The sequence below is a fragment of the Dermacentor andersoni genome, chromosome 9, assembly GCF_023375885.2.
Source record: "Dermacentor andersoni chromosome 9, qqDerAnde1_hic_scaffold, whole genome shotgun sequence".
NCBI classification, from domain to species: domain Eukaryota; kingdom Metazoa; phylum Arthropoda; class Arachnida; order Ixodida; family Ixodidae; genus Dermacentor; species Dermacentor andersoni.
In genome coordinates, this window is record NC_092822.1 from 64,886,886 (window position 1) to 64,905,922 (window position 19,037).

Below are 19,037 nucleotides of genomic sequence, written 5' to 3' on the forward strand. Positions count from 1 at the left end.
GACCAGATAAGTGACTGGCAGATGAGCAAGGCACACACGACACAAAACAAGCGCACTTGTATTTTTACAGTAAACGGCAGCTTACAGGAACAACTTTGGGAAATAGTTCGAGTGTCTCTTGAACAGCCAAAGCGAGATGCCCAGCGTAAAACTTTTTCCGTGAGCACGTTCATTGCATGCAGGCACAAGTGATGGCGTCTTGAAAGGTAAACATATGCTGAGAAATAATGGAAACTTCTTTCCAATTCTCACTGCCAATAATACGCAGCCTCTGAAGGCAGCAACAGGAACGTTATAGCAGGGCTTCCGCTCGCATCTCTGTATATATGCGCCACAATACCTATTTTTAAGATTCTAGAAATAGCGTCCTTTGCTAACATCAATGAACATACACCAAAGGCAAGACTTTGCGAGAGCATCCGCAACATAAACAATTAAACCTGTTGGTGCGGAAATCGTACACCTAACGCATTTAAGATTTGCACGCTTTGCGACATTTCTTCTTGCTATTTTACTTACCTGTCACTATAAACGAAACTTCGCAACAAGAGGGGGAAAAGCAGCCCTCGCATTCCAATGAATCAATATTTCGAAGACTGCAAACTAAACACATTGGCCCGTAGTAGTATATTAACGAAAACGCCGTGCTTGTCTGGCGGTAATCCAACGTTCAAAAAGAAAAGAAGAACGAATCGTGATCTATCTCTAATAAGTGGTGCGTGGCAATTCGTGATCTATCTCTAATAAGTGGTGCGTGGCAATAAAAAAACGTTCATTAGGTAACTGGAGTTACGCAGAAGCCTGGTCCGGAACCAAACTTCTCAGCTGCCTTCCAGTTTACGGACTCCGTAGCGGCCCGCATGGCGCACAGCAGCCGCGAGTTTGCCTCCGTCGCTCGCAACTGTTCTGTCAGCGGCGTACGCGGTGGCAGGCGGTATTTAATTAGCCCTAGCACTTCGCACGCAGAGGCACGCCGGCACAGCTTCGGTCGTCATGGAATCACCCCCGACTTGGTCTCCACCCCTTGACGGTCCATCAACGCCATCGCGTCGTCGTCGCCGCCCGATCTCGACACTGCGGCAGTGGGAGGAGAGAGGAAAAAAAAAGAACGGTTGCGCCCGCCATTGCTGCAGGGAGCAACGATCGCGCCATTAACGCCCTCCACCGTGCAGTTCGCTATATAAGAGAAGTTCGTTATAGTTGCACCTGCCTTTAGAAACAGCTTGTGACGAAGATAGCAAGTCACAGGATCAACGTTTGATCATCAATTTTTGGTGCGCAGTTGAGGTCGCGTACAATGATCTGCGAGAAGCAAACACTGTTCGCCACCGCCAACACTGTAAAATAATTTCTCCCTCAAATAAGACAGCAGACCATTTTTCAGAGACAAAGATTCTTGGACCATGGCCCCACGCGTCGCAGGCTTACAAAGCGACGCGGACACTGCTGCGATTCATGAAATCGACTGGCCTCGGCGGCAGATCGTAGGGGTGAAGCGATGGACAACCGCACGTGTTCACACTGAGAGTACATTGTTCCCTCCCTCTCCTTTCCCTCTTTTCATCCCTTGAACCCCTTCCTCGTGTAGGGTAGCAAACCGGACCTGCGTCTGGTTGACCTCCTTACCATTCCTTCCTTCTTTTCCTCCTCCTCCCTTAAAAGTGAATGATGGTGTAAATCGGCCTACAACTCACTCTTACACCCTCTTTTAGGGTGTAAGAGTGTGATTCATAGATCGGGTTTACACCTTATTCCCTTTTTAGGGTGTAAATTATTTTACAGTGAATGTACAGCGCTCAGCGATTTAAACGGGATGCTCGCCCGCATCCATGGTAGCCGGGCACTTATTGTGGCACCGGTGGGTGCTGCAGGCACCGAACTGGTGCATTGTGGTACACAATGAAAGCGATGGCGTTTATTTATGACGCACTGTGAAGGCATTTGGCCTCTCAGCGATCATCGGTGGTGAGAAAAGCGCTGGCCTCCATTCGGGCTGGTTTTATCGCGTTTCAATCGTTGAGCACTGTACCATGCTTTTAAAATAGCTACGAAGTCACTATGTCAGAGGGTAGACGCACGGTCCCCCATAGTTGAATGTAAACCTTAGTCAGCTTACAACGCACCGTTTCGTGACGCAAACACTTCGCTATAAAGAGGTGTTTATTATAGTTGTACTTTCCTTCAGAAAATCGTATGACAGGATCAACGATGGCTTATGCTCTAGTTTGTTATGCACTCGAGTCCGCTAACAACAAACTGTTTCGCGAGGCAAAGTTTGTTCGGTATCAATAGCTTGTCTGCGAATCAGTTTCCTTCCGCAGGAGGGGCGTGTGTCATGACGTCATGATGCGGAAGGTAGTCACGTGACAGCAAAACGTCGTGACTCTTCGCCACTCACTCCGACTCGCTTGGTCGTCTGCTACGGCGCTACATTGGACCGCGCAAGGAGTCATATAATAGCATAACAAACGAGAGAACGAGCAGGAGCGAGTGGAAAAATCGTGGAGGACGAAAAAAAGATAGGAGGGAGCATACCGCAACGCGATTGAAGTCAAACCTGGTGGCCCAATGCGTGATCGCACGTCAAAATTCGTGTTTAGTTTTAGTCTTCCCGTCCTGCAGGCAGAGCCATGGCAGGGCAGCTAAACAAGTGCGCACCGAATGAACACTACTGGCATGGCTACTGGGAACCAAACGTCACAGCAAATCTCGATTCTTGCTCCGTGATCTCGACGCGCAAGAGGTTACGCGTTGGGCTACCACTGTGGCTTCACGGAGCGTTCGGTTGCCAAGGCTGGCTGCGTGACGTGATGCTCCCTCCTACGTTTTCCTTCCTTCCTCCATGGGCAAAACGTCACGACGTTCTGCTACCACGATTTGCTGCGAAGAAATGACTGGCACAGTGTACTATAGCATTCCAGAAAACACCGTACGGCCTTGCCGAGATGTGGTGTGTGTTGTGGATAGTTGGATAATTGAAGAGACAGCAGGGTGAGGACGGCGACGGTGGAAACACGCTTCGAGCGCCCGTATATTTGATACCGCAATGTAAGAAACATCCTTGGTCTGGTAAGTGACTGCCCCGATATCGCACGCACGCACGCACGCACGCACGCACGCACGCGCACACGCGCACACACGCACGCGCACACACGCACGCACACACACAGAGAGAGAGAGAGAGAGAGAGAGAGAAGAAAAAAAGCTTCTCCTTGCGTTACTTCAGAAACTGGCACCCATCAGTATCGGGTCATTATTTTGGATATAGACGGATTAACAACGCACATCTGAGGCCACATTGCAGCGTTTTTTAACCTCGATAGGTACGAACAACCACTCTTATCACGTACTATATATTTGGCCATAGACGAATACTGGCAAATTTCTAAAATCGAATTCTCGACTCCGATACGACTCCGGTAACGAAACTGTCCGATTTGTGAGCAGCCGCCTGAAAGGAGCATATGACACACACGGAGCTAAGACGGAACCAGTGCAAACATTAAAGGAATATACTCACATGAAATTTTAGACTTGTAATTTGTTTTTATTCAAGTGAATGTCCAAACATTCCAATTCATATAAAAATACGCTGACGGCGTCAGAACACTCAATAATCTATTACGATACTTGTTTCCACTATCCGCTTTCAGTTTCGATATCCAATACACGAGTGTTCCATGACGTCATGATACAATCTCGCTGCTCCGTTCTTGCATGCAATCGTTGCGGCTGTCACCCATGAGCGCAAACGCGCAGCCTTTTTTTATGAGAAACGCAATCTAAGCCTTATTGCAGCATATCGCCAACAATTTTGTTCTGCCCTGATGTGACAATAATGCCGATGACACCAGGTCCGGCATTTCTAGAGCAACGTTAGTACCCAATATAAATAGCGTCCACAACATGGCTACCACGACGTATTTCTGTCTCCTGCAATCGCTTCCGGCGCTTGCAGCGCTCTAAAGCGCGGCCTTCGGGACCAGTTTCCGTTACTCTGAGGGAGTCGTCACTGGGGGGTGCGATTTGGAAGCCTATTAAAATATCTTCTAATCGTTACCAAACGTTCATATTCTTGATATCTCAATCGTTACCTAACATCCGTAGCTGCTAAGTGTCGTCCTTTCACGCGTGAGAAACGTGCGGTAGAGTTGCTACAACGTGAACGTTGCTACAACTTCACGTTGTAGCATCTGGACACCTGGACAAGCGCTTGTCCAGGCGTCGCGTGTGTCCGTTGGTCGTTCGTTGCCGTCGCCTCAACGGCGCCTTTCATTTCAACACGCGTACAACCGACTAGCCTCAACCTACGCCCAACTTGACGTCGCTAGTAAGATACGTCGCTTATCCAGGGTTACGTATGTGCAGACACATGAGCGCGTGCGGCTCAGCAAGTTGCGCGGCTGCACGTGCGCGAGCGCGCACACACCGGTGCGCGGCCTACTGCGTCCTGGTGTTGCTAGAGCCCGAGGCATCCCTGGCCCGCCGGTGCTTACGGTAGAACATGTAGAGGACCACCGCGCCCGCCAACACGAGCACGCCCACCAGCGACAGCAACACCCATGACGTCGTCTGTGCCTCGCCGCTGCTGCTGTCGGACGGCTTCTCGTCGCCCCCCGGTGGATGAGCATCTGTACGCGAGAAGTACGCGCCGCTCAGGCACGCGGGGGCTCTCTACATTATCTGCAATGGCGGCATTAATTGAGCCAATCAGAAGCGCCGCAGCAGCCCTGCCGGCCAATCATAGCCGACAAGATGGCGAAGTCGACAACATGGCGGAATTCGACAACGTAGCAATCATATAAGAGAATTAGTGCGTCCGGAATTCCGGCAAGCGCGGGCGGTTTGCCGGATGAGCGGGGGCGTAAACGTGAGCGCCCAGATTGGTGGCGCCAGCTGGTGGTGCAAAGCTCAACCACATAAACACAGAGCCAATTACTAGATTCTTCTTAGCTGGGGTGTAAATTTTAGACACCGGAGTAATCGTCTTCACAATTACACCGCTGTCAAAAATTTTCAGCAGCAGCGAAGCAGAATATAGTAGGTTACTGCAATTTTAGCTCTGTGTTTGTCTGGCTGAGCTCTACACCACCAGGCGGCTGCACCATTCCGGTCGCTCACGTTCCATCCGGCAATCCGCCCAAACCGCCCCCGTTTGCCGGAATAGCGGATACGCTAAACGTCTTTTGGGCATGCCGGTTTACACATTCGCAAACAGTTGGCCTTTTAAAGGGGCGCTAAAGAGGAAAAATATATTTGAGCTAGCTGTGTTAATAAATTAACCTTAATTACAATAACAAAACAAGGCCACATCTTACCACGAAATTAGGCACTTAAGGTAAGCCAGAAAAGAAGCGAGAAAAAGAACGAACGGCGGGTGGCGACACCACCTTGAAGTACCCGCACCAGCTCGTCGTGACGTCATAAATTTTGACCGCGTCTGTTCGCGACAAGTTAATGCTTTAATGGTAAAAGTGGGCTAAACAATAAAAAAGCCATAGACTAAAGTTTCGCAGGTTTCAAAAGAACTTATGGAACCGCGATGGCCCAAATGCAAGAAGATATGTACTTTGAAATCCGTGACGTCATGCTGACGTACAAGCCCCGCAGGAGTCGTTTCGCGAAATTCGAAAAATAGGACTTTGACCTTTACTTTCTCTTCGAACAATTAACCTGTTACCGCGAAATGTACGAAAACACGGATCACACAATAGCTTATTGCTATCGTGACAGAAAGCTGCTCGTGGCAGCTTTCATCACATCCCCGCCCCCCGCAAAACTGTATTTTGTTTTCTGGAAATAAACCATACCGTACCATTGCTTAGTTAATACTTATGCGACAGGGCGTTTACACGCGATACGTCCGCTCTTCATGGGAAACAAGGTGGAACCTGTTCCCGGCGATTCGCGTCCAGCCAGTTAGTGGAGACAGACACACGGCGGTGCCCCAAGTGCGATACGCTACATAGCGTTTACATGCATCGGTTTCGTCATATCATGCGATACGCTTTCCTATATAGCACATTACCGACCGTTTACAAGAATGCGATGCGCTAGAAACTCGATGCGATGCGCGGCTTGCCGCATTCGCGTAAATTAACTGCTGACCGATGTACAGCAGGCGTTGAAAGTTTAGGGACCATGGGATCTGAGAAAGCGTTGCATCTCCGAGCAGCTTGCGACCGCAATAAATAAAACAGCATTACAACACTATGTTCTTCACGCGTATTATAGTACAGACTTGAAATCAGATTACCAGGATGCGTGCCGAAGCTGCGGAAATATTCAGCATTTTGTCAGGTCTAGTGGTCCAGCAACATTTGACGCCGACTGAATACACAGTAGGACGCCAGTTGATAGCGGGGCTTTATCGTTAAGCCGGCAGACGCGCGCTAGACTTGCGGCTCCAAAAACCCTTCCCACTTTCAACCAATCTCTCTTTCTCGGAACACTGGTCTATACCTCCCACCCACGGCATAATAGCCCAAGGACTGACCGAGCCTGAAAACTATGCAGTCGCTTAAGCACGATACAGTCGTGTCGAATCGGCTTGTTGGTTCGAAAAACCCGGTCGTCGGGTTCATGTAAACGCTGGCGTGTCGGGCCCAGTGAGTGTCGAGGTGAGTTATGTCAACCCGCCTGCAAGGGCTGGGTTGATTCACCCAACCCGCTTGCCAAGGTGCGTGCAAATGCGGCCGACTTCCGACTCGACTCGCTTTCGTCGAAGTTAGTGATCTAGCGGGCTGAGGGTCGTGCAAACGAAGCTACAGTGATCTAGCGGACTATCTATGAAGTGACGGGAACCGACGTATTTATCGCGGCATGGTCGATGGTAAAGAGTACAGGATCGCTGTGATACGCTTGCTAGCACGGCTTACAAGCACGATACATGCGATGTCGATACACTTAAAAAAGAACGCAGTACGCTTCGCGTAGATAAGATTCGCGGAGTAGCTTGCGGATTTGGTATACAGCAGGCTTCGTTGTGATCAGGTTTCACCATACGTACCTGGCATCGGGCTTTGTGATGTTGTAGGTGCCGCTGGCGGTTGCGGAGGTTGCGGAGGTTGTCCAGTGGCTGAAAACGCGAAGAAGCCAGTTTTTAGGGGGATATCTTTAGTCAATCATTCTTTATGCAAATTGTGGAGTAATAGCCAGGTCGCGAGACAATGTGAAATAAGTACGGGACAGGAAAAAGCGTCACTCGCAACCAGACCCCTACACGCTACAGAAAAAGAAGGTAACCGATTACAATTACTTCGTTAAAAAAATGTAATTGATCACATGGACCGATTACTGCCTCACGGATGTAATCAATCAATTCCTAAAGTGTAATCGATTACTTTTAAGTTACTTCCTTCCTGATGTTTTTATTAACACTGCTCAAATACAGTAAATGCAATGGACTGGCTCGGCTGCGTATCAACGCGTGGTCTGCAGCCTTACACACGTTATTTCTATTCATTACCTATTGCTTTTCAAAATCTTCGCCGGCCGTCTTTCCTCGTTTTCTTGTGAAGACATCACCAGCGAAACTGAAAACTCTATAGATGTACGTGATAGAGGGAAGGGCGGCATTGTAACGTACAAGCATTTTGCCTCATGACTGTGGTTACTCTATAGTGCGATGCTTGCACGTCCGGGTCCTCATTTCGATGCTTCATTTGTTGCTGCGGCTATTGGGAGGGGGGGGGGGGAGCGAGTGCGCTCCTGGTGGGGCCGGTGAAAAGGGGGGAAATCATCCCCAGGTGATTTATTGGCATCTACATACGCCCACAGTGGCTAACGCGTCATAGGACTGTCGGTTCAATTTGTCGAGCAACATCCGGTGGAGCTCCTTCCTGCGCCATTTCACTCGTTAGCCATTCAGACTTAAACGAGGAATTGTGACGGACGCCAGCAGATGTTTCTCGAAAAGGGGGCCAAATCCGTTTTGTAATTAAAGATATAACTACATATGTGTTGACGGTGCTGACCGATTCATCGTAGCAGGTTCTTGAACCTGTCCAGTAGGAACAGACTTGAGAAATAAAGGCAAAGCATAGGCTCTTTGTCGCGCCCCCACACACGTTTTATAAGTATACAAGCACCCATCGCACATAAACTAAATATAATATAGAAACACTATTTGCTATAAAGCCAGAAAACGAGTCCGCAAACCAAAATATCAAAGTTCGCACATCACCATGGTACCGTGCAACGTGTGAGAGTTCCGTGGCCGGAATTTTGCAGGCGTCGAGTGGGCTGCGGCTGAGCTACTCAAACTGGAGACGGGCGGCCAGCCGACGCGCAACACGGGATCATCATAATCATCATCATCATAATCATCATCATCATCATTACCATGGCTACGCCAACTGCAGGGCAAAGGCCTCTGCCAAACTTCTCCAACTACCCCGGTCATGTGCTAATTGTGGCCATGTTGTCCCTGCAAACTTCTTAATCTCATCCGCCCACCTAACTTTCTGCCCCCCTCTGCTATACGCTTCCCTTCTCTTGGAATCCAGTCCGTAACCCTTAATGACCATCGGTTATCTTCCCTCCTCATTACATGACCACGCCCATTTCTTTTTCTTGATTTCAACTAAGATGTCATTAACTCGCGTTTGTTCCCTTACCCAATCTGCTCTCTTCTTATCCCTTAACGTTACACCCATCATTTTTCTTTCCACAGCTCGTTGCGTCGTCCTCAATTTCAGTAGAACCTTTTTCGTAAGCCTCCAGGTTTCTGCACCGTAGGCGAGTAATGGTAAGACACAGCTTTTATACACTTTTCTCTTGAGGGATAATGGCAACCTGCTGTTCATGATCTGAGAATGTCTGCCAAACGCACCCCAGCCCAATCTTATTCTTCTGATTATTTCAGTCTCATGATCTGGATGCGTGGTCACTACCTGCCCTAAGTATTACCACTTCCAGTGCCTCGCTAGTTATCGTAAACTGCTGCTCTCTTCCGCGACTGTTAAACATTACTTTAGTTTACTGCAGATTAATTTTTAGACCTACCCTTCTGCTTTGCCTGTCCAGGTCAATGAGCATGCATTGCAGTTGGTCCCTTGAGTTACTAAGACCGGCAATATCATCCGTGAATGGCAAGTTACTAAGGTATTCTCCATCAACTCTTATTTATTTATTTATTTATTTATTTATTTATTTATTTATTTATTAGTATTACCCTCAGGGCCAAAGGCATTACAGAGAGGAGTGGAACATACGGAAAAAGACACTATACAGGTTTTTCTTCTGCTAATATAATGTTAGCTAAAACGATGAGATAATTGCGGGAAGCAACAAAAATTCAAGCAATTGACCGATAACAAATATAATTACATAGTTGGTTAGTTACATTGCAATACACTTGTGTTTAAAACATTATGAAACTGGAAATATTGAACAGTGGACGTGACTGCTCCAGGAAGGTGGTTCCAGTCCTGTGAGGTGCGGGGTACAAATGATTGATAACATGTTTGCGTTAAGCACGACATTATTCCCACCTTTTGTGCATGATCGAAACGAGGGGAAATGTATGATGGAGGAAGAATAAGGTCGTTGTGTAGGGCGGGACTGTAGTATATTTTGTGGAAGAGACATAGGCGAGAAAACTTGCGGCGACAGGCGAGTGACGCAAGCTGTAGGGACTCTTTCATTAAAGTGATACTGGCAGTACGACTGTAGTTTCCTAGAATGAAGCGGACAGAGTTATTTTGGACAAGCTCGAGGGCAGAGGTTAATATAGCAGTGCTGGGGTCCCAGACTGAAGAGGCATATTCGAGTTTACTTCGGACTAAAGGTTTGTAAAGGAGGAGTTTTAAAGAAACAGGAGCAGATGAAAAATTGCGCCGGAGGTAACCTAACGAGCGGTTTGCATTGCTAATTATTTTGCTAATATGAAGAGACCAAGAAAGAGAGGAAGTTAAGTGCACACCAAAGTAACAGTAGGATATTACGGATTCGAGAGCGGAATTCTCGAGCAAGTAGGAAATGGGGCAAGAAGTTGTACGGGAGATGCGTAATACCTTACATTTTGTAGTGTTGAGTTCCATCAGCCAGACTTTACACCAGTTAGATATACAGTTGATATCGTTTTGAAGGATCGTAACGTCATTTTGGTCAATAATTTCTCGGAAGACTACACAATCGTCGGCGAATAAGTGAATGTTAGAGGTCACGCATTGCGGCAAGTCATTAATATAAATGAGAAACAGGAGAGGGCCGAGCACTGAACCTTGGGGCACGCCAGAATGAACTGGCTTCAACGGGGAATTATAAGTGTTAGCAGACACGAATTGTGAGCGTCCGGTTAGAAAATATTCGATCCAGGAGAGAAGTTTCCTACCAATGTTCAATTTGCTTAATTTAAAGAGAAGTACACTGTGGCAAACTTTTTCAAAGGCTTTTGCGAAATCTAGGAAGACACAGTCAGCTATAGAACGACGATCAAGAATTGTATGTAGCTTGTGTGTAATGGAAGCCAACTGTGTTTCGCAGGAAAGAGATCGGCGGAAACCATGTTGAGCCTTCGAAAAGAACGAGTTGGCATCAAGGAAATTAACAATGTTTGTGTAAAGAACATGTTCGAGGATTTTACACGGGATACTAGTTAGTGAAATCGGGCGGTAGTTCAGGGGTGAATTTTTACTTCCAGATTTATGAACTGGAACCACCTTTCCGACTTTCCAGTCGGATGGCAGTGTGGATTCATCAATTGATTGTTGGAATATTTTGGATAGCATAATACTAGAATATATTTTGGTACTTTTTAAGAATTTCGCATTGATAAGGTCAATTCCTGGGCTTTCAATGATTCGATAATTTTTTCGATGCCAAGGGGTTGTATAATTACTGGATCCATTGTTAGAGAATCAAAACACTGCATGTTGGGAAGTGTTGTAGACGAGGTTATAACAAAATTACGGCAAAATACATCATTTAATACCACAGAGCAGTCGGCAACTGGAATCGCATCACCAGAAGAGTCAAGTAACGTGATCCCCAGTTCTTTCCAGTCCAGGTCTCTGAATACCTCCTGTAAACAAGCTGTGAATAGCATTGGACAGATCGTATCTCCCTGCCTGACGCTCTTCCTTACTGGGATTCTGTTGCTTTCTTTATGGAGGACTACGGTGGCTGTGGAACCACTATAGATATCATTCAATATTTTTACATACGGCTCGTCTATACCCTGATTCCATAATGCCTGCACGACTGCTGAGGTTTCAAATGAATCAAACGCTTTCTTGTAATCGATGTAACCTATATATAAGGGTTGGTTCTATTGCGCACATTTCTCTATTACCTGATTGATAGTGTGAATATGGTCTATTGTTGAGTAGCCTTTACGAAATCCTACCTGGCCCTTTGGTTGGCCCTTTGGTTGACAGAAGTCTAAGGTGTTCCTGATTCTATTTGCGATTACCTTAGTAAATACTTTGTAGGCAACGGACAGTAAGCTGATCGGTCTATAATTTTTCAGGATTTTGGCGTCCCCTTTGTTATGGATTATCATTATGTCGTCTTTCTTCCAAGATTCCGGTACGCTCGAGGTCGTGAGGCATTGCGTATACAAAGTGGCCAGTTTTTCTAGAACAATCTGCCCACCATCCTTCAACAAATTTGCTGTTACCGGATCCTCCCCAGCTGCCTTCCCCCTTTGCATAGCTCCCAAGGCTTTCTTTACTTCTTCCGGCGTTATTTGTGGCATGTCAAATTCTTCAAGACTATTCCCTCTTCCATTATCTTCGTGGGTGCCACTGGTATTGTGTAAATCTCTATAGAAATCATCAGCCACTTAAACGATCTTATCAATATTAGTAATGATATTGCCGGCTTTGTCTCTTAACGCATACATCTGATTCTTGCCTATTCCTAGTTTCTCCTTCACTGCTTTTAGGCTTCCTCCGTTCCTGAGAGCATGCTCGATTCTATCCATATTATACTTCCTTATGTCAGCTATCTTACAGTCTTGTTCATTAACTTGGAAAGTTCTGCCAGTTCTATTCTAGCTGTAGGGCTGTAGCCTGGCTGTCTATTTACGCTTTCAATCGTTCTGTATTTAGTTGCCCGCTTTCTTGACCTCTTCCTCCATTCTGTGTCCAAGCTTTTCAGGTACAAACAATTGTGCATTTTAACCGCCCATTTATTTTGATCCATATTCCTGACTTTTTCTTCAAAACTAGTTTTGCTCTGCGCTTCTCCGACTTCAAAGGAGGCCCTACCTGTGTCAGCCCGCATTGCCTCATTTGTGGTTTCCCCATGGGCTCCCAAAGCCAACCGGCCTACCGATGTTTGGTTAACTTCCAACCCCGACAAGATATCCGATTTCAAGCGCAGAATGGCATTTGCGAACCTAAGCCACCATTACTCTTGTTCCAGATTCCACGCACCACCTCCTATTTATTGCGGCCCAGAAGTGCTCTGCTGCATTCCGCTTCCCCTTCATTTAAGATCACCTTGATGGGTACTTGGGTCAGTCTTTCCTTCGTTTACGTATATGCCAAAGTATTCATACACCTCTGAACAGTTTCTGAACAAGCCGCGCCATCTGGTGGCACTGCCGAGAAGCCTGCGCGTGGCCTCCGAGACGAGCGTCGTGGCACGCCGGTGCGTGCGAGTGCTGAGAACTGTTCCCTCGCTTGCCGCACAACTCAGTGGCCCGTACTCAGTGACCCACGTTGTTCGAGAGGTTCACTGAAGAGCGGCGCATACCCAGTTCATTCATGTGGCGCAGCTCGCTGTAAAGCGCTGGCGTGAAGGACGTTCACTGAAAAACGGCACATAATAATTACTCAATGCATTTGTGGCGCGGCCCGCTAATGCGTCGGGTAACGAGGAACCGCTGTTACGTGGGCTCGATTCTGCTCGGCATCGGATAAACGTAATTAAGAGATCTCTTTCGCCACTGCAGAGCGGCACGTATACGTACACATTGCCACATACTCGGTGAACAATTATATAATATTATATATATAGATATATATATATATATATGCAGCACGTTTTAAGTGTGATTGTTTTTCTCTGTGCTTGTGCCTTTGATGCGCATCTTGGCGTGCATAACTGTGCAAAGGACGCCTGTACGGCTGAGCGCTGGTATGAAAACAATTTAACAAATTAATATCGGTTAAGGTGCAAGATTCAAGGATGCCTCAGCGAACGCAGACGACCCGGGGGATCGCAGCACCGTCGTAGAGAATGTCGTTCCAGCACACACTCTGAAAACGGTAACATGTGCGAAGGCGCACGTTTTTTTCATTTTTATTTTTCACATCACGCGGAATCGGATGCATTCCGGTTGTTTTTCATTAGGTCTGCAGGTGCAGAATCGATGCTCCTAAGATTCGCGCACACTTTAGGATATCAGGATTCACGTTATACCCGCTGTAATATGACAGGTGGCACCGCAGCTACGTATTGTTGCGGCTCCTTTAAATTTTACTCCAATGGGCGCAGGCTTCAAGCCTGACAATCACTGCGTGTGCATGCGTATATACGGACGTATGTTTACTACGTATACGTGTGCGTGTGTGCGTGAGTGTGCGTTTGCGTGTTTTTTTTGGGGGGGAGGGCAAAACGGCGACAAATAGGCTAATATGAAAATGTTGCCGATTCTCCCGCACGGCCCATCGTTACGGCAGGGCATTATCATTTTTTTTTCTAAATTCACGAGTTCATTTCGCTTCTTTAAGAACTACAAATTTATTTCGGGTGAGCCGCTCCCTTCCTCCTCCCCCTTGTCTAAGCAGCAATAACTCCACCCTTCCTCCTTTCCACTCACCCTGACAATACGGCTCCACACCCGACCACGAGCCGTCCATTTGGCAGACGCGCTCCGTCACTCCGACCAGCATGTACCCTGCGTTGCACTGGTACCGGACTTTCGTGTTCACGCCCAGTGTTCCCGGAGGTACGTCGACGGCACCGTTGGTTATGGAAGCGGGCGTTGGGCAAGTTGTTGCAACAATAGCTGCGAAGTTTTTTTTTTTTTTTGAAGAACAGTGTTTCTAGCTACAGACACCGGTGGCTGCCTTGTGAGGCTGCGAGCTCTGCTGAATAATTATTGGTGAATAAACCAAGCACCGAGCTCCCGTTTTCGAATTCCGCGCTCTGACCACGGCGTCGATGACGTCGTGCTCAAGGAATTTTGTGGAATTTTCAGTGCATTCTGCCCGTTTCGGTGCCGCTAGAAAGTCCCCGAAAGTTTCCAGGCTAACCCACAGCTTCCTTCAACAGACAAATATGATATTTTCTTAGTCACAAATACTCGAACCTCGTCATAACGAAGTTGAAGGGGAAGCCAAACTTATTTCGTTATATCCATTACTTCGTTATGCCGGCTATTGGCATTTACTGCACTCTATGCCCAATTGTATGCACAACTTTAAACATCCAAAGAAGACTATAGGGCTCCGCGGCCCACCGAACCACTACGCGGCCGCGTGTGCGATGAAAATTGAACAAAACAGCACGTGCCAGACTCGCCTGCGTGCGCAACACGTGACTTCTTTAGTACCCGAACACGACAGCCGTTGCGACAGCGTCCTTGTGTTCCAATGTGGTCTTTCGCATACGCTTTCCACTTGGCTCGCTCACATATTCTTGAAACCGGCGAAACAGCGACGCGATCGACGGGAACAAGCACGCTGAGATGCGAACGTCCGTCGTGTTCGAGCACCGCGCGGCAGACAGCAGGGTGCGCCGACTACGCCGCTATAGGGCGCTATTCTCGGGCGACCTCCCCGACTTTCGGAGTTAGTTTCACTTTCACAAGATTTCGCGAACCCCGTGAAAGACTACAAGTTTTCCCGCTCAACTTGATCCAAGCGCCGCACAATTTAATCCAAGCACCATTGAATTTAATCCAAACGCCATCCGAATGTCACAAAGCGCACGTACCACGCCACGGACGAAGGACGTTTTGGGAATATATTTCCCGTCATCGTTGGATTCGTGCTAAGGTGTCATCGCAGGCCGAAACCGCTGTGCTTCAGAATATGTACGATAAAGCGTAGCAGGTCAGGGACAGCCAGCTGTGCCCTGTTCGTGCTTTTGACAGCGGACGATGCGTTTAAATGTGGCACGTAAAGCAGCCACGTGGAAGAATGAGAAAGAAGCGGCTTCTGTGAGAAATTAAGGGTTACGAACCCTCCTCACCGCAGATATCTGAGAGCTCGAGGGACGCAGGGAAGTGAAGGCTGGCGCGGACGCGGTGCAAGAGCGAACGAGGCTCGACAGAAGATACGTACGCCTGCGCGCACATCAAACGGCTGATCAGGCCCGCGGTCAACGCGCTAGCCGCAACCACACGCGCTTATAACTGTTCGGCACCGCAGAACTTTGTTTCCGCGAAGCTGCACTTACCGCGAGAACGATATACCTGCGGCCGCAGTCGGTGTACTTAAACGCGCAACAACGTTTCCCTGTGCTGGCCTCTTCGTCGGCGCGCTGTGGCCCGTCACAACTCCGGGGTGCGCGGCCGCCCGAAAACGTGTTCACTAAAGCAAAACGATTCCCTTAAAGCCGCATACGTGTTTGCTCTCATAAACTGCAGATGGGCTCGCCGTAGGTCGTGATGTGCGTAAAGTGAGCTGCCGGCCATCGCCTGTGCATTCTTGCAACGCAGTCAGAAGGCACACATTTATTCTCAGACATTCCGGCAAAAGTGGCGGGGGATCGGCCTCGCAGTCTGCACGACTTGCGGAGCTCGTTATGAACTCCTTTCTAGGCTAGAGCAAAATACCCGGACGAAGTGAATTAGGCAACGGTATCGCGATCGGAATCTGCCCCTACACGATGGCGTCTCTGAGCTTCGCAAAGAGTGACGTCAGACCTCTCCTCGGTTTTTCCTTCCTCCGTGCTTTCTACACATCGAACTTGCCCAAACCAAGGTGGCCGCGTTTTCGGAAGGTGAGGGGAGCAGCGGACTGTAGAAATGACGTTGCCAGCCCGCATATTTTGACACCTAAATTGCGAATTCTAAGTCGATGTCCGCCCTCTTCGTGAGGTCAAACGAGGTGTGTGGACAAGCGCACTTGCATGTTTCGCACGTCGTCTGTCGGAGGGGCAAAAGCGGCCGCTCAGGCAGTACACTCACCCTGGCACACTGGCTCCGCACCGGACCACGAGCCGTCACTCAGGCAGACGCGCTCGGATGTTCCAACCAACGTGTAGCCAGCGTCGCACCTGTACTGAACCCTGCTGTTCACGCCTAAAGTGCCTTGAGGTACATCGACGGCGCCGTTCGCTATGGGTGGGGGAGCCGAGCACGTCGTTGAAGGCGGAGCGGCTGGAAGGTTCCGGTGAAGGTTGTTTCAGGTCAGACATGACATTTTATTCATCGCTTTTCTTTTATAGCGAAGTTGTCTATATATATGGCTAGGATCAGGCGGGTAGCGTCCGCGCGTAGACCAACAATTTTTCACACGAGGGCCGATCCCGAAGATAGCGCAACACCGGGCCGACCTGCGGCGGAGGTGCAGTTCGCCATTAGGGGGCACGCATGCAGAGCTTCGCTGGTCATACTTCTTCAAAGCGTGGAAGGGCACCGAGTTTATTTCTTAAATTTTTATAGCGATAGCAGTAATAAGGTCACTCCAGGTGAATCTCCGCCGTCGGCGCCGCCGTGATGTTCCGTATAAAGTCCAAATGCGACATCACGACCGCGCGCCGTATGCAGTAGATGCGTGCGAAAGCGAGCCGAGAAGAACGGTGGCTTGGTGCAGCGCTGTTTTCTCGCGCTCGCAAGGGAGGAAGGCGGGGAGGGTGCACGCCGTTTTCTCACGCGTGCAAGGGCGGACGGGAGCGATGTGTGCGCGCGCTAGGAGGAGCGGGGGAAGGGGGCAGGTCACTGCACATCTCTTCCACTCCAGCTGCTGCGGGGCAGCGCGGACGCACGCGCCCTATCTTGGGGGGCAATCTGCGCTCCACACTTAAAACTGAACAGGGCTCAGGCAGTCTCACTGCGCTACGAGCTCGAAAGCTTCCCCGACCGGAGGTAGCTGATGGCTTTGTGTGCTCTGTGTTCTCGCGCGCCTAGTTCGCGTTGAAGCGAGAGGCAGCACGAAAGGGAATTCGCTCGCCGCTGCTGCCGCTCTTCTTCACGCGAGCGTTCTGGCAGCGAGTGTCCGCGGTCATCGAGCGAGATGTGTCCGTGTTTGGCTGTGCACGCGTGGCAACGTGCTTGTTAATAACGTGCGTTTACACCAGTGTATGTAGCTGATAAAACGACTAACCATAATTCGTATAGCTGTCTAATTTCCCATCGCAATCAACGCTTCGCCTGCCGGGCGAAACTGCCTTAAGTGAAGGTATGAACTCTATAGAACCATCTAAGACATAACGACAAGCGCCAGAGCGCCCTAAATACTAAATACTTTTTTTATACGAAGCAGTTTCATTCTCGGCACCGCGAAAGTTGATGCGCCATGACGTCACGATCCACTGGCTTGTTCAGTTGCCGCGATCACTGTGTTAGCCACACGCGAGCGCTGCCAAAAACGCGCGCGCAGCACTCACGTTTATTATGCGTGGCGATGCCAATTACAGCTGAACGCTCCAGTTGAATTTCTGCCACCGAACTTGACGTCGCAATGAGGTTCCGTACAAAGTCTTAAGTGCGGCAAGATCCTATTGTGCCCCGCACTCCATGCTGTAGGTGCATGGGGTAGCGCTTCGTTCGAGGGTGATAAGGATGGTGGCTTGACGCGCGCCATTGTTGGAGGACACGTGATAAAGCATGCGCCAGGCCGGAATGACTGGAGGTGGGCACGCGATGCCACGATCAAGCACCCCATAGGTATTCATATAAGTGGAAGGGGCTATAGGCAGGTGAGCTCCCTCCCGTCTCCTCCTCTATAGCCCAGTCGTGCGCCACCCACGTCCTGTATGTGGAATTCCCACATGTTCATGCGGGATTATTGGATATGGGACGCGTTTTTTTGCTTCCGCTGTATCTTTTTACATGCTGGGAAGCCTTCAACGGCTGTTCGCGTCGCCAGATTCGCCTCGCTGCGCACTCACCCTGGCAGACGGGCTCCGAGTTCGACCACGAGCCGTCACCCTGGCAGACGCGCTCCGCCACTCCGACCAACGTGTAGCCCGCGTCGCACCGGTACCGGATCTTGGCATTCACGCCGAGCGTGCCCGGTGGCACGTCGACGGCGCCGTTGACTATGGAGCCGGGCCTCGGACACGTCGTCGCACCGGGAGCTGGGAGGTTCGCGCAGAAACGAGTTTCCATCACCGAGCGCGACTCGCTCGATCGCGATGCTGTTGGCGCATGCTCTGACGTACGTAAGCAGCGATATCAACGTACGCCATGGCCGATATAGAATTTCATCAAGGATTGGCTCTGCTTTTGAAGCGAGGCTTTCTTTACCTTGAGGTGTGGCGTGACAGCTGGCTGGGTTTCTCACTGCATATGGATCGGCTCAGCAGGAGAGGCGTTGCAACTGCAGCTCAAAGAAATTGCGGTGTGTCGGATATGGTGTCCCCCGGCATTGCAGCTGCCCTATGCTCTGCCAATTGGCCAACATATATGCGCACGCATGGCAGAAAGGAATGACCTCGTCACTGCTCCCTTCGTGTAAGCTAGCGCCTTGAGCTGTTTGACGCGTGTGCGAGCCGGGTCACGTGGCAACACTTCCCTCATAAAAAAAAATAAAAAGAGCGCGCTTTAGTTTATCGATCCCCTTCTTTCCTGGTGGCAGCTAGCGCTTTGCAACACTGTGCCACATTGCCCTGCCTTTGGGATCGGCCTTTGTCGGCGGCAGCAACGGCGTAGCGCGCGTTGTATATATACACGAAAGGCGAGACACAAGTTTGCGACCAAGTTCAGGCGCCGCCGCCGCGCGTCTCGGTGCAATGTCTGCGCTGGACCGCGAGGTGCTTGAGGAAAACGACGACGCTTTCCCTATGCAGTTGGCTCCCGTTTAATTCGATTTCTCGCTTAAATCGAACGCACGGCGAGAAATTATATGTTGCCATCGAAAGAAAGCTCGCTTAATTTGAACACGAAAGCATGCCGCTTTAGTGAATCGCAG

At 49.3% G+C, this 19,037-nt stretch overlaps 1 protein-coding gene across 5 annotated transcripts in view; it reads right to left on the reverse strand.

Annotated features, from left to right (window-relative positions):
* Positions 1-38: 38 nt before the first annotated feature.
* The window catches only part of LOC126528159 (P-selectin-like), a 71,252-nt gene continuing 52,253 nt past the window's right edge, over positions 39-19,037 (reverse strand). For 3 of the 5 annotated variants that reach the window (XM_055069159.2, XM_055069155.2, XM_055069157.2), the window contains 6 exons: positions 18,016-18,204; positions 16,091-16,282; positions 13,775-13,963; positions 7,010-7,078; positions 4,497-4,631; positions 39-1,074 (listed from right to left, as the gene is read on the reverse strand). In XM_055069159.2, coding sequence (XP_054925134.1) covers positions 992-1,074; positions 4,497-4,631; positions 7,010-7,078; positions 13,775-13,963; positions 16,091-16,282; positions 18,016-18,204 — 857 coding nt within the window. In that variant the 3' untranslated portion in view covers positions 39-991. Of the gene's footprint in view, positions 1,075-4,429; positions 4,632-7,009; positions 7,079-13,774; positions 13,964-16,090; positions 16,283-18,015; positions 18,205-19,037 lie in introns of all 5 variants that reach the window. The other 2 variants (XM_055069156.2, XM_055069158.2) reach the window with 2 other exon arrangements.